The sequence below is a fragment of the Chroicocephalus ridibundus genome, chromosome 3 (assembly GCF_963924245.1).
Source record: "Chroicocephalus ridibundus chromosome 3, bChrRid1.1, whole genome shotgun sequence".
NCBI classification, from domain to species: domain Eukaryota; kingdom Metazoa; phylum Chordata; class Aves; order Charadriiformes; family Laridae; genus Chroicocephalus; species Chroicocephalus ridibundus.
In genome coordinates, this window is record NC_086286.1 from 58488627 (window position 1) to 58503956 (window position 15330).

The following is a 15330-nucleotide window of genomic DNA, read 5'->3' on the forward strand; positions in this document are numbered from 1 at the left end:
GGTTTGTGAACTCATGTGCACAGACCTTCAGGTGGATAAATGTTATCACTATTAATTTTAGGGAGTTGAAAGAAGATTTTCAGGTAGTTCCAAATCTTCAGCATGTGTAATGTTGGGTGAATGAAACATCTCTGTTAAGGACAAAGTAATTCCTGAGTAAGACCTGGGGAATTTTGTCTTGAGTAGAGATGAACTGGCTGGTGTAGAAAATCATATGTAGTAGAGTTTCCATCAGCTAAATAAGAATTAGTTTGTACCTTCGGATGCAGTAGTGGATTTTAGCCTTAGATGTGTCAAACATTTCTAAGTCTTTTACATATATATGTGAATTAAATATGACAAATATACTTGCCCTGGATAGCACACATAGATTACTTTTTGTGACTTAAATTGCTTAAGAAATCCTACGTATTTTGTATAGTTTAGTTTTAATGTAAACCCAAGCCCTCTATTGGATGCTAGGAGAGAAATGTTTTTATTTGAGGTCTGGTGAGAGGATCCAAACCAAACCATACCATATGAATCTGAGAGCAAAATAATGTAAAGGCGGGGGTGGGTGGGAAGGCCATTTATTTGTGTTCATTTCTGAATTCTGCTGCAGAGTGAGCCAGGGAGGTCTTCCTCTCTGTATCTGACGATCACGTGAAATCTGCACGCTGAATCAGCTCTGTTGCCTCAACATTGTTAGAAACAGGACGATTCAGTGACTTCATTGGGAATTAAGGCTGCACTGCTAATCCTCCCAATGCTGTGCGCTCTGTGTAGTGCTGCACACAGCTCTGTGCCACGGGAACTGTCGGCTGAGGTGAAGTCCCTGCCCCACTTGGCGCATGGTCTCCTTCAGGCAGAGAACCCTGCTCTTTTTGAACTGTCTTCTCTCGATGCATCCTATCTGATCTTGAGGCTTTCATTATGTAAAATGGAGCGTCAGTCCAGCTGATGATGGGAAAATACTCAAAGGTGCTAAAAAGGAGGATACCCAACCCCAGTCAGAATGTGTTGGCCGTGACTGTCGGCCATTACCACAGACGGTACGTAACACTGCCGTAACAGGAGACAGGCTCACTGCCTTCCTGAGAAGCCTTTTCTTCTCTGCCCACTTCGGGGATGGAATAAATATTCGTACTCTACAATGTAGTAAAGCTTTAGGTTAACAGCATTTTATGTTTAATGCAAGCTGACGTGAGCTTCCATGTGGCCATTCTTTCATTAACTTCAGCAGTACGTGAGTGTTAGCAGCTCTTCCATCCCAGTTCATAGGCCTCTCACTAAAAATTCAGCAAGGGGGGGAAAAATATCCAAATTCAAAGACAGAAGTTCGCCAGAGGTAATTAGTCCTTTCAGCCTACCCCTGCCACTTATTAGAGGGTCCTTTGGTGCCCACCTACCTGGCAGTATGTCCAGGTGACAGTGTACTTACTGAATGGTGTTGCAGTTAATCTCTAGGGAGTTTTGCTCGTTTACATATCTTGCATACAAACACGGAAGTGATCAAAGCTGAAAATCCATCCTTTGCGGGGGTCATGGGGCAGGGGAGTGCCCTACTGGAATGTACTGGTTTTGATGGAGAACGCTTTCTCTGCTTTGTGTCCATTAGGTTTTACTAAGCCTGTGTCTGCAGAGATGCCAGATAAAACACCAGGTGGTACAGAACCTGTCCCCAGGAGTGAAGGTTAGTAGTTTTCTTTCATTTTTTTTGACTAGTTATTGAAGAAAAGAAGCATTGTGATTTTTGTGAAGACCTTTTCAAGTCAAAAAGTATGTTTCCTTTACTGGTCTTAAGGAAGAGCCGAATTAATTTTATGTATGCATGTTTATCTAAATAGCAGGAACTTTTCACTTATTTTTGTGTAACCTTTCCCTCCCTCCTTGGCCCGTCATCCATGATAGTACTAAAATACATAATGAGGAGGGAGGACCAGTGGGCTGCTAGGATTTCAGCTTTGGAGAAGTTGTTTTGTCCCCTTTTGGTAAAGAGATCTTGTTGACTGAAGGCAGTTTTTCATATGGGATACTTAAGACTCATAGAACCAGAGCCAACATTTAAGACGTGGAATGATTGATACAAGGAGGAACTGGATATGCGTAATTTCCACTAAGTCAGTGGCATCTTGAAATGCTTGGGTTTTCTGCAAATCAGACTTTTTTTTTTTTTCTTTCTTCTCAAGGTCCATTAACTTTAAATTCCCACATCTGAAAGTTTGGTACTTGGTTTCGGGGAAAATTTGTTCTTTAAAAACAATTGCAATCCTGCCAATTTGAGTCACTCCTCAGAATCATGGCTGAATGTTTCATTAAAATATTTTATAAAAATTTGCTATTTCACATGAAGGCTGTGAGGTGCTTTTGACAGTTTTGTGGCAAAGCTTGTAGTAGCTCTTGTATCCTCTCGCTTTCTAGATCATTGCTGTCCTCACACAAGGGCTGTATTCATTCAAAGGTGTGTTTTGTTTTGAATAAAGCATGCAGCTCAGGCTGGTTTATACTGCTTTCTCTCTAAACCTAAAGATAAAACTAAATTTTGAGATCTGTAAATATTTTTGTTGCATTTGAACCTCAGTTTTGACATCTGAAAGGCATCAAGGAACATGCTGCAATAGTAATTTCAAAAACCGCATCAATAACAGCAGAGAAACAAATTTCTTTCCACGTAAAGGGTATTAAGCTATGCTTAACTGCAAAAGGCCTTTCTGTTAATTTCTTTTTTAAATTTACTGTGAAGCTTAACACGTTACGATGAGAACTCTCAACACAAGAGGAGAAACAGTTGCATCTAGTCTTTCAAAGGCTGAGCTCTGATTCACGTGTTGTGTGCCCCCTTATAAATACATCCTTATGCTGGAAGCACTGTGATGAAGTCCGGTTAGAACCAAAGCCTACACTTGTGCCTTGAGTTAGGATGTGGAACAAATCGTCATGCACCTTGTTGATTGCTTCCCTAAAAATGGCCTATGTGATCAGATCTGTGGCTCTCCTAGGTATTAATGAAGTCTAAATGTGTTAAAATTACAGCGATTATATATGTTATATATTGAATTTCTTTTCTGGATGTGGAACGGTGGCAGATACTGCTGCTTTTCAGCCCTCCAGCCTTGGAGAGGAGTTCGGCTAAATTAAGTGAGACATAGGGATGGTGTAAAACTTTCAGATCAAATCTGGGGAAAATTCTCTCTGTCTGTAAAAGGTAACTTTATTTTCTCTTATTGCATTTTAATTTGCCACGTAAGCAACTTCCAGTGAATGAGTTGTAAGGTTTGCTTTGGCTTTGCATCAGGAGTTAGAAAGGGTAGGACTTGTGATAGCAGAAAGCTGATGGTGGGCTGGGAGCAGGGGTCTGGGGGAAGGAAGGGGAGGGAATGGAAAGAATCCTGCAGAGCATCGTTAATGATGGAGTCACTGACGGCATCATGTGGCCATCAAACAAAGATTGATTCTCCTCCTTACGCTGGCAGTCAGAGATTGATTGCCTGTGAAGAGGGACGGGTGAGGACTGAGAGCTAGGGTGTTAGTCTGTTGGAGACTAAAAAGGCAACAGTCTTTGAGGTTAGGACATCTCAGGTGCCAGTTTCCATCCATTTTCCTGCTAGTTCCATCCCCAAATTAGAAGGCTGAAACTGAACACAGGATTGCTCACGTCTAGGTACAGGAGAGGGAGGCAAGGAGCTGCTTGTTTCATTTAATTTTTGGAAGACTCATGCAGCCTTCAGCATCTCTGTTTCAGTAAATGTGGGTTCATTTCACTGGAACTGCCAACAGATGCGTAACATTCCAGAAACATTTTTGTAGTTAAACAGGGATCTAGAAACTGCCCTGAGGATCTTGTTCAGTACCTTCAAGGTTTTTGCATTTTTCAGTAGCTTCTGATGTCTATCTAATCAAGCAGACACAAGATAATGTGCAGGACGCTATATTAAGGAAAGCTAAAACTGGAAAGCTTTTAGACACCAAATTTGACGAGAGTGTTTTGGGATACCACAACTAAAAATATTCTCCATGTATGCTTTGTTGTACATTTTGAGGGATTTAGTACAAGATTCCTGTGACTTGAAATCTCCCATATACACAGAAGACGCGTGAAAAATGATTGTCTGGGTCGTTAAGAAACTGCGCATATAAAGTTGTATAACTGTCTATGTGTTCTTTCACACATACAATATAGACATGTATGTACATATATAGTAATGTGTGCATGTAGACATATATGTAGCCTTAAACTATGAGATCCTGTGGGAGCTGTTCCCATGGATGGCAAGGTGAGTGCCAGCCTCCTGGGATGTGGGCATGGATGTGGCGGGGCCTTCCCTGGCACACTGCGCTTCAACTTGCATGCTTCGTCTTTCGACAAATAGCCTAACTTCCCCACATTATTGTTGTTTCCAGACAACATTGACCTTCCCTCCCTCCCTCCCTAACCTAATACCTCAGGGTTTGGACCCAGATACGGGGAACCTGAAAAACCCATAAACTCCTTGGCTGTAGAAATGAGCTGTGTAGGTTTTGTAGTGCAACAGGCAACGTCAGTGAAGCTTGCTGCAGTGTGGTGCTTTTCACGGTGCTCTGTGTTTTATAAGCCACTAGCATGAGGGGAAAAAAAGATGAATAACTACCAACAACTTGAAACAGGTTTGATTTTTTTTTTTTATATATATATATAGTAGTAACACATCCTCAGGTACCTAAATTGATTACTAGTGATGTTGGCGAAGTAAGAAATTCATAACAATACAATAGAGATAATTAAAATTATGAGATAACGCTGAGTCTTCATTTTCAAATTACAGTTATCATGGTATTCTGTTGCAATAAGCGCTTATGAAGTTCTTCAAGCAGTTTGTATAAAAACGTGCTTTAACAGGTACAATGTTTAGTAAAACAAAACTTGGTTTAATCTGTATGCTTTGTTTTTAATCGCTTTTCTGAAAATAATTTTTAGACATTAAAAAAAGTGAAATAACAAATAGAAATGAATCTTCACTTAGAGAGCTGTTCTAACGTCTTGATGAAAATTTACTAAAGACAAAACATGATGCTAGTGTCTTCTAATGATGCTAAATCATCAATGCTGAAAGTTAGAACTTTGAGAGGTTGTGTTGTTTTATTCTCTCAAATACTCTTACTTTCAAAGAATGTTATGATAACGCTTACTGAAAAGAATTGCCAGGCATGTGCCAGTGGCTGCTCTAGCACTGACTTATAAACTTCCATAGTCTTTGATCATATGCATCTCTCTATTTACTTAGCATTTATACAGTTTCCTAGTATGTAGAAATGTTTCACTGGTAAGACTGAGCCAGAATTGGGAAGTGAGTGTTTAATTTCTCATGTTTAAAATATCACTGCTACTTATGTGCATAAACATTTATGTGAACTTTCCTAATTATTTCCAGACAGCGTATTGCTGCTTATTTTTTTTTCCCAAAGGAATATTCTTGATATCATTAGGCTTTTTAAAAAAAGGTGTATTTGTTGTTACAAACTTCTAACAATTAACCTTTATCGTTTATAAGGGTCAAGCTGGGTTGAGCAAAGTGTTGGCAAGATAACTGATTATCTGGAAACTTCTAAAAAGTCGGTGTTGCTTTAACCTATCAGTGCCCCTCCCTGCCCCTCACCCACTGACCCACTGCTCCAGATACTCCAGTTAAGCCATGGAGCACACAGAAGCAGACAATTGAGAAATGAGTTTCCTGTAATTAAGTTACTGTAACTTAGTCCTTGACTCGAGGGTCCCCAGTGAGCGGGCAGACTATTTGCTTTTCTGCCACCTCTTCTGTCAAACCCTTTAGAGTCAACAGTTAGATTTATAAATGTCACTGCTTGCTTTGTGCTATAGCGGGGAAAAACCCAGGACCTGGAGACTCGGTTGTCTCAAAGATGGAAGTGCGTGTATCTCACACGTGAAAAATATTTTTCAAGAAGCTTGTGTAGCTATCAAGGAGTGGTAGACAAACAAACTGAAACAAAAAACCCCTACCATGATCCATGTATAACTGTTTCTTAACTACTTTCCTACGACAAGGCTATTATATTCTATTTACAATGGATGCATTTAGAACAATGTACTGTGTCAATACCAGGAAGTGGATTGAGTGTATTTCTGTTTTAGCTTGCAAAGGAATTAGCATTTGTTCTGCCCGTGTTTGCTGAAAAGTCACTCTGAAACTCGTAGCGTAGTTAACCATTGGAAATGGGGCTGGGACAGGAGGACCCCACCCGCTGCGCGAAGTCCTCCTCTCACTGGCAGGGAGGCTGCTGTGGATCCCAGCGGCTGCTCGTGATGTTATCGTCATTTGCAAAAATTTAGGGGAATGATTGTAGATTTTTTTTTCATTATGAATTATCTATTTTATAGGATTAAAACAACTTTTTTTTTTTTTGTCAGCTTAACAAAATTTTGATGATACTGAATGGTTTTCATAAAAACCAAGTGTTTCATCCTGTGGATTGCTGATTTTTTTTTTTATTTTTTTTTTTTGTCCTGATACCTTTGAATAGCTGTTCATAACACAGCTAGGCTTGGTTGAAAGAAACCAGATGATACTTACCTTAGTACCCATTTGGAAGACTCCCATGCTCAAAAGTGTTTGGGGTATCTGTCAAGTGCTACCTTAGCAGTAGCTTTATGCAAAATGCTTAGAAAAGGTATATGGATGTGGGAACCTTTATTAGGTTTCTCCAGTCAGCTTGACTGGTTGGGTTTTTTTGCTTTTTCTGTGCCTTAAAAAGAAGAAATCTTTGAAGAGAAGGATGTGAGGAAGTTAAACTCCCCTAGACTCTTCTTCCTTTCCCCTTTTCCCCTCCATCTTCCTTCGTTAAGCAAGAGCCATGACTTCCCCCAGCTGGGTCCTCCCTGACTGACTTTGTGCTTCACGCTCGCATCCTGAAGGAAACGAATGTTACACCTGGGTTTTATAAACAGCCCCTGACAAATCCCACTGGACAAAAAGCTGATGTCATTGTAAAATATCCTATAGTAACAGCAGCGTTTTTCCTTGCATTGTGTACCTGATGGCACTAGTGGGAGCCTACCAGCTGTTACTGGTGTTCATGGTAAGACTCATTTAGTTTTATAACTCCTCTGACTTAATGTTTGCATGCTATTTCTGCTGTAGTACGTAACGTCGCACAGGAAGAACATGCAAGCGCAGCCATGTAAATCTGTAGACTGCCCAATGTAGACACCCGCCAATGCAGTGAAGAAAATGGCATCGGTATTTCTACCTCCAAATTTTGCTAAGACTGATTCTTTCATGGCAGGAGTGCCAGGGTACGGTCGTTCAGGTTAGCAAATGCTGCCTGATGCGCAGTGCTGTGGGGGCTTTTGGCAGGCACGTAGCAATGTGCTGTCTTGTGCCATGTTTGTGGAGAAAGTTGTTGTTACACTTTATTGCTACACCCCCTCTAAAGAAATACAAAAGTAAAAAAAAAAGTAAAAAAAAGGAAAATTAAGCATCTTTTCTAAAGCTTTTTTAGATCTTAAGTGCTCGTGAAGTCACAGATAACCATAGTAATAGCGCGCTCATAGGCTTAGTGTTATATTACTGGTCTGAGATGGGCGCAAAAACATCCGTGTGCTGAGGGATGGTGATTGTATACTTCATCTACCTGATCCTGTTCTTTGGAATTAGTTTCTTTTTTGTTCCTTGCTACACCCTCTGTTTCCTGCAGCTTCGTGCTGCTTAACTGAAGGGAAGAGATGTCTGGAATAAAGGGTGTATACCACCTGTGCTATTTTGTGGACAAGAACTTCTGTCTATCAGGTGACACTACATTGGTGAGATTCAACATAAAAGTTCTTGTCTATTTGTGCAGAAGGTAGCTAGATGCTGTGGACTTCCCTGCCAAAGGATACTGTTATTGTAAAAAATTCACGTGAGTTGAAGTGTAGACCAGAGAAGTCTCTGGAAGACAGCTCCAAATAAATGAGCCACTGCAAACCAAGGAAATCCCTTTAGCTGGAAATGCTTGGAAGCTAGAAGAATGCTTGGGAAAACTATAGTACACGCTTGCTGTGTTCTCACTGTCCCCAGTAATATAATCTTCCCATGCCAGGTTATCTTTCCTTACTTAATATTCGTATCTTCATTTTGTAGCAGCTTTTAATTCCCCGAAAATCATATCTTGAAGGAGGAGGAAGTGTTTGTATAAAGATGATACCTGAAATTCTTAACCCTAGTGCTCATTAGAGGAGGTGGTGAAGCCAAAGCAGATTTGAAATCTGATTGGAAATGGGAGAAAAGCAAAGCGGAAGGGTGATGAAATTGAATACTCTGTTTCTAACTCCTCTCTAACTTATTGGCTGGTCTCTGCATGCTGTGAGAGGCTGGCACATCTTTCTTTGAAGCACTGGTTGTAGACTGTTGTCATAACGTGTAATGACTCTTGTCATAAGTCTCTTGAGAAATTTGGGCTGGCTCCAGTCCGCCAAAGATGAGTATTAGCAGCAGTGAAGCAGTACTTGCACGGCACTTGTTTTGCTGCAACCGGGCTGTGTGCAGCCCCTGTGCTCTGCAGCGCGGCTTGTATTCTCCGATAGTGTTGCGATGCATTTAACCACAACATTGAGTCAATTTGCTTTTTTCCTGAAAGCATTTTGATGAACTGCCTTAGTCGCTGGCCCATGCTGGTTGGGTCCCGCTTTCTTTCTCGGTTGCCAACAGGCTGTTAACTGGATGGGATTTTAAAATTCACCAGCCCAGTGGAGTGAAGAGGAGGAGGAGGTGGTGGTGGTGGTGGCTCCCTTGATCCAGGGCAGTGAAGGGCGGTGAAAGGCAGACTGTTCTGGACATTGTGAAACATTTGAGTACAGCAAGGCCCGATGCTCATCAGAAATGGAGATGCAGCTGCTGTAATGTAATGGTGGTTAAGTCACTGATTACAAAGGTTGGGCTATAAACAGGTAGAATAACTTGTTTTTCAATGCCAAGCACTTTCTCTGGTGTCCTGGCTGGTGTGCCACCAGAGATCAGTGTTCCAGTCATCTGCAAGTTATAGAAAGCTTATGTGGCCTGAAATGCTTAAATTTGAGGTTTGGAAAACTATGGTGGTTTTTTTTTTTTTTTATATTGATGATCCTATTTTTAAAGAATTACTTTTGCTTTTCTGTCTCAATGATAATTAATTCTTAGCTCTCAAGGAATTAAGTGTAGCACTTGAGTTTGCCCTTTTTTGCCTTTGTATAAATAAATTGTACATGATACAAAATTATGTGTATCGTGATTTATAAATAATTTGCACATATTAAATAACCAATTATGAGTAGTACAAAATAGGAAGACTAAATGCGGCTTGCATGAAGCAAAGAAATGTGTTGTGATGAAAAACTGTTTCTTTTGAAGCACTTCTGAATCCTAACAGTCTAATTTATTTCTAAATTCATGATCCAAGTTGAGAGAAATCTAAAACAATTCCAATGTTCCTGAAGGAGCAAAGGTTCCTTGTTAAAGCAAAGAAACAAGTGCAGTACTAATTTTCTGTGTATTCTAGTGTAAATATTCCTCTCAATTAGATGCTGTTTAAAACTGGTTGAAGATGTCCCTCTCCTAACTGTGAGCTTTTTTTTTTTTTTTTTAAATTGCTTACATTTAAGCTGCAAACTGTAATTTGACCATCAGCCTGACTTGGAGCTGAGATTGCTTAATCAGAGTGAAATATTGCTAGGGGAATTTTTAACGATATGATTCTCAACTTTATTACATTTATATAAGAAACAACCCCACCTCCAAGCTGCTCCACAAACAGAGCCTGAAAGTAAAACACAGCAGTGCCATAAATGAGATCCCAGTGTGTGCCTTTCTGATTGGAACAAAAATTTTAGTGGTCGGTTTGCATTGCTTGAAATTGCCAGTGGAGGCAGAGGGCAGCTGCGGTGGGGCCTGGGTGATGAGACCTGGGTGGTGACGCACAGCAGGGAGCACCCAGCGCTCCCTCTCCTTCCCGGCTCCTGCCCCAGCATTCTGCTATGATGGCTTACCTGTAGTGCTCCTGGGTGGGATCAGAGCGGGGAATGTTTCCCTTTATGGTGGATGTCATAAAATCATAGAACGGTTAGAGCTGGAAGGGACGTTCATCTAGCCATGGGCAGGGACACCTTCACTAGACCAGGTTGCTCAAAGCCCCATCCAGCCTGGCCTTGAACACTTCAAGGGATGGGGCATCCATAACTTCCCTGGGCAGCCTGTTCTGGTCTCTCACCACCCTCACAGCAAAGAATTTCTTCCTGATATCTAATCTAAATCTCCCCTCTTCCAGTTTGAAGCCATTTCCCCTTGTCCTATCACTACATGCCCTTGTAAAAAGTCTCTTTCCAGCTTTCCTGTAGGCCCCCTTTAGGTACTGGAAGGCTGCTATAAGGTCTCCCCGGAGCCTTCTCTTCTCCAGGCTGAACAACCCCAGCTCGCTCAGCTTGTCTTCATCAGGAATGACAAATGGTGTCTAATTATTAAATTTATTAATTAATTTGAGGCTAGCTATGCTTATAAAATACTTTTAAAGAAAATGATTGATTGAATTACGCCTTCATAAATAGCATTTTTATTTTGGTGTCATGCTTAGCATTTGTCTTCCTTACCATCTCAGAAATGTGCTGCTGATCCTAAAGGAACTGTTGCAGGTTTAAATTATCTTTTCCTGTTTAAAAATAGAGTACCATAATAGTTCTTGGAGAAGACCCCGGACAGAGGGTACGCTCTCATGTCTCTGTAATACTGCGGTCTTAACTATGCAAGACCTGGAGTGAAAATATAGAAGTACTATTCTGTGATTACAAATGTTAGCAGTATACTTTACATCTGCTCTTTCTAGGTCAGGAATGGTAGCCATTGCTTCTCCTGAGATTTAGGTTTTTTTATGGGCAGACTTTGTCACCAAACAGAGCATTTATTTTTGTTAAAGAACTACTATGTATTAAATTACTGATCTGCAGTACTTAGAATATCCTAAAAAGATGCAGTTGTCATGAAAGTGGTCTTGTTAGAAATCAGGATTTAAAGTAGTTTCCTTTGCCAGTTTCATCATGGGTTTGGGGGGTGGGTTTGTGTGTTGTGGTGGTTTTTTGGGTTTTTTGGGGTTTTTTGACTATCGTATATTCGAGGCTTTTTACTGCTCCCCATATTGTTGTGTGGAATTAGAAACACTGTTCAGAAAACGCCAGACTGCTGCCAGCCGCACAGGGCTAATATACAGAAAATGAGCAGTAGTAACAGTTAATCTTTCTGTTAGTGTTAATATTGGATTTTATTTACACTAATAGGGTGTAAAATACATTTAAGTACTGTAAAGTCAACAGTTTCTTAAATGTAAATCAGCTTTCATCCCAAAACCTGTGCTTTTTCCCCCTTTTGAAATTTCCTCCATGTTTTATCTTGCTGCTTTATTCAAGTTACATGCCAGAAATCTGTTTTCAGATTCATTGATTTTTCCCCTCTTCCCCAGCCATATTTCTTCCAAAGCAACTTAAAGGACATCGAAGGATAAGAGGCAAAAATTGATTACTTACTCAAGTAAGCTACAGCTCTTCAGATAAATTAGGTTGTCAAGGCTACATTCTTTCATCTTGGGCTGACCACAGGCTTAAACTCGGGAGATCCAAAGTGGTAAAAAAACCCAAAACAAAAAAACCCCACAAACAAAAAACCCAACAACAACAACAAAAAAAAACCCAAGACTTTTTGCCCTTTGAGTTGCCAAGGTGTGCAGCAGCACAGGTACCTCCCAATTATTTGCCACTTGACTCTGAAGAACTTTGACAGGTACTATATAGTTAGCAAATTCAAGCCTGCTAATAATAATGACCCCTTAAGAGTTGTGGTGGCATTTGGTTTTTTTTGTCTTTTAGTCACCTAATTATATGTCTAGCAGTAATTTCAGACTATGCCACTGACATTAAAAGTGGGCTGAGAGGCCTTGATATATCCTAAATTTGGAGAGATTAATACAGGGGAAAGCTTAGTTGTTAGGTTTTGCTTTTTTAATTGGCTCCCCGTAGTTTAGTTTAGCTTAAAAAAGGGGAAATTGCTGATAAACCAGAAGGGGAGCTAGCTTTGATGTTTTCTGAGCGATAAAATATTAATAGAAACTTTCTGCGTATTTTGGAGCAATCTGTCAAACTACTGAAGTCCTCTTCTTGAAGAGTCAGCAAGCTGAAGAAAGCAGGAGTTGAAGGGGGGAAAGGCGGGAGGCTACTTGTGTTGCGCTGTATCCAGGTCCATTAGCGGTAGAGGCAAAGGAGCCTTGGAGAGGTTGGATTTAGCACGCAGGAGGCTTTTATTCTTTAAATTAAAGCCACATTATGTTCTGGTAGCCTCTTTGGTCAGGACATGCTATAAAACTGATCGTGCAGTTCAAGACATTAAAAGTTACCAAATCCTTTGAAAATAGTAGCTGTTCTTAGTTGTGGGTTTTGTGGAGCAGAGCTTAATATAAATTCCATTACACACGTCTTGGCAGTGGTCCCTGCAACATATATTTTATAGAATAATTAAAAATGGACACAAATTCCAGGTGCGCTACACAATTTTCTTCCCATATGCACACAATGTAGTCTGTGCTTCAGATGATGGAAGGACTAAGAAATTGTTTAAGGTGGTAAGAGTTTGAATATAACTTTTCTCTTAGCAAATCTGGACTTTCCTGGTTCAGAAAAGCCAGGCAATCCAAGTTGGATTCTGTTATGTCTAGTTTCTGTTCAGATAGTTAGGAACCACATGCTTCTTCTCAAGGTCTGTGTTTGCAAGAAGGGTGGCTATCAGTTTATGTATTTGTAGTTTTCACTGTATAAAAATTTCATGTTGATGGCTAAATCTTATCTCTTGAGAGGGTATATCTTTCACAATGGAAAGCAATAGTTGAATAATCAAGTTATGTATGAGGCTAATCATTAGGGAATTTTGCCTGATGTCTGGCCAGGAGATGGTTCTGTCTGGTCATGTCTGAAGCAAGCCAGCATTTCTAAAGATGGGATGTCCTGTCTTGAATGTTTTTTAAATTAAATATACAGTTCGTAGGCAACAGGAAATCCTTTAGGAAGAGACAACTATGCTACAAGTCTCCCAGAAAGAAAATGGCTGCATTTCAAGGTTTGTCCCTGATTAGGATCCCTACCCTGTGAGACAGTCTTGGTGTTAGATCCCAGCCCTGGGAGCTCTGTCATCATTCAAAATGAAACATGGAGAGCCTTCCTTAGGGCTGCACATATAGATGTATATATAAAAGGATATTTTTTTTGTCTCATGTCTTTAGTAATATTTTTTTTTCACAATTGAGTAGTAGTAAAATAAATTATTGCTATTTAAAGACTGTCTAAACTTTTAGGAAACCATACGCTTTCCACTTTCAAAGAAGTGGCAGTATTAACTAGAAGGACTGGTCTACTCTTCTAACACCTCGCACTCGGATGAGAAATTGAAGGTGCTGAAGTGCCCCAAAGTTGTCCTCCTCAACCTGACCACACAAATATTTTGTGACCTGTTAAAACAGGCAAAGTATTTAAAGACTTGGTCCCCTAGCACCTGCTAGCTAGGAAATCCTTCTGCACGACAGAAGGAAGACTTTCTTGAACGTGAAATCTGCCATGAACTTGTTGCTCATTTCTCTCCTCAGAAATATTTATCAAGAATGTCCTAATTCTATTATAAAACCGTATTTGTTATTAAAGGTAACTGTTTAGTTCTGCTGCTTTTCATCCCCTCTCATTTCCAGTTCTTGAAAGAAAAAAACCCCTCATGCTCACATCTTCTCATATACTTGGACCCACTTCTCCAGACTTGAGCGTTAACAGAGCACTGTGCTACCAGCCTGAAAGGAGGTGGGTTCTTGGGTGGGTGCAAGGAGCTGTATGGTTGTGTTGTGTTGCAGGACCGAGGTTTTAGGTTGCATCTCGAAAGGCTAATTTTGGGATATACAAATATAATTATTTGGCTAGTTGCACATTTCTTGTTAATGTTGTGCATTTAATGACATGCTCAGAAGTATTGTAAGCAAAGTGTTGCGTAAGAGAACTGCTGAAGGAAAAATAATGCCTGCATTTCATATAGCTAAGAAGTCTAATGGCATTGAGAACTTGAGCTCTTGTGTTTGTTGCAGTTCTACAACTTTTACTGCAAGACCTGGCTACAGCTAGGGTAGCAGGGACTGATGGCTTTTGAACAGGTCTTATGTTTATACCTACTGTCTTCTAACAATAGAGTTTGTCTGTTATGCAAGGTTGCCAGTTTGGAAGTGTAAGGAGAGTACTGATTTTTTTGCCCTATGCCCAAAGCTAAAGGGTCTCACGGTGACATGACAAAAGCTTCATTTGGTTTGGAGGAGCAGCAGTGGGAACTCACAGTGCATCCTTCACAGTGCCGGGTGCTTCTGGGGAAAAGGCTCCACTTCCAGAAACTTGTGTGTTGAGTCTAGCTTTCTCACTGAGAACAATTGTTGCTAAATATAGCTGTGCCTCTACAATCTCTTATCATGACCTAAACTTTTATAATATATACGGACTCCCTGTGCATTTATCACAGACAGCGACTTGCTCATCACTTCAGGCCTGGCTGGAATCCATATTATTAATACAGCAGCCCCAGTCCATTTTGCCACACATCTTTCAGACAGATGGAGAGACGTGGATATGTGATTCAGACCATGCCTTTGGAGTCATTTTGCGCTTTAAATCCAACTGTGCCCGTGTGTTCCTATGCCTTGTGCTATGCTGAGCTCTCCTGGCCAGGGAGAGGAACGGTACAACCCTATCGGAGCCAGCTCCGGCCCCAGCTGGAGTTGTGTAACCGGGGCGCGGGAGAGTGAGCCAAAACCACCAGAATTACTACGTATTTTTCAGTGCTGAGCCCTTCTTTTTGTGAACAGACTGAAGACGGTGGTTGAGACTTTGTTGGAAGGCAGGTAAATTCTTCCTGCCTGTGCTCTCCCCCAGCTTGATTGCTTTTGATTTTATTTTTTTTTTATGACGCCTGCTGGGGAGGATCTCACACAGCTTTTTAATTTCTCTTGGTGTTTTGAGAATGTACTTTTTTTTTTAACCGAAAAAATATTTTTTTGTTTTTTTTTTTTCTTTGTATTTTCACTTCTCTTCCTCTTTGGGAGTGCTGAGCCTGTATTTAGATTTTCACGTTTTTGGAAGATAGCTATGGGTCCCTTCCTTGAGAAGTGGGGAAATCAAAGTTTTGCTGAGAATAAAAATTGGTGTACAAGCTTTTAAAGTTCATGAATTTAAAAGCCATGGAGTTGCTGCTGTGACTGAAGTGTACGGTACCCAAAACCAGGTTTGTACTTATCTATGGTGGGAAAATGTCACTGTATTGTTGTCATTTCTGAATACAGACAAATAAC

The 15330-nt window shown here is 40.5% G+C and overlaps 1 protein-coding gene across 2 annotated transcripts in view; it reads left to right on the forward strand.

Moving 5' to 3' along the window:
• The window catches only part of PLEKHG1 (pleckstrin homology and RhoGEF domain containing G1), a 140081-nt gene that overhangs the window by 38979 nt on the left and 85772 nt on the right, over nucleotides 1-15330 (forward strand). The window contains exon 3 of one of the 2 annotated variants that reach the window (XM_063329291.1): nucleotides 1598-1672. The exons of the other annotated variant lie outside the window; for it this stretch is intronic. Coding sequence (XP_063185361.1) covers nucleotides 1624-1672 — 49 coding nt within the window. The 5' untranslated portion in view covers nucleotides 1598-1623. The remainder of the gene's footprint in view (nucleotides 1-1597; nucleotides 1673-15330) is intronic. 2 annotated transcript variants of the gene reach the window in all.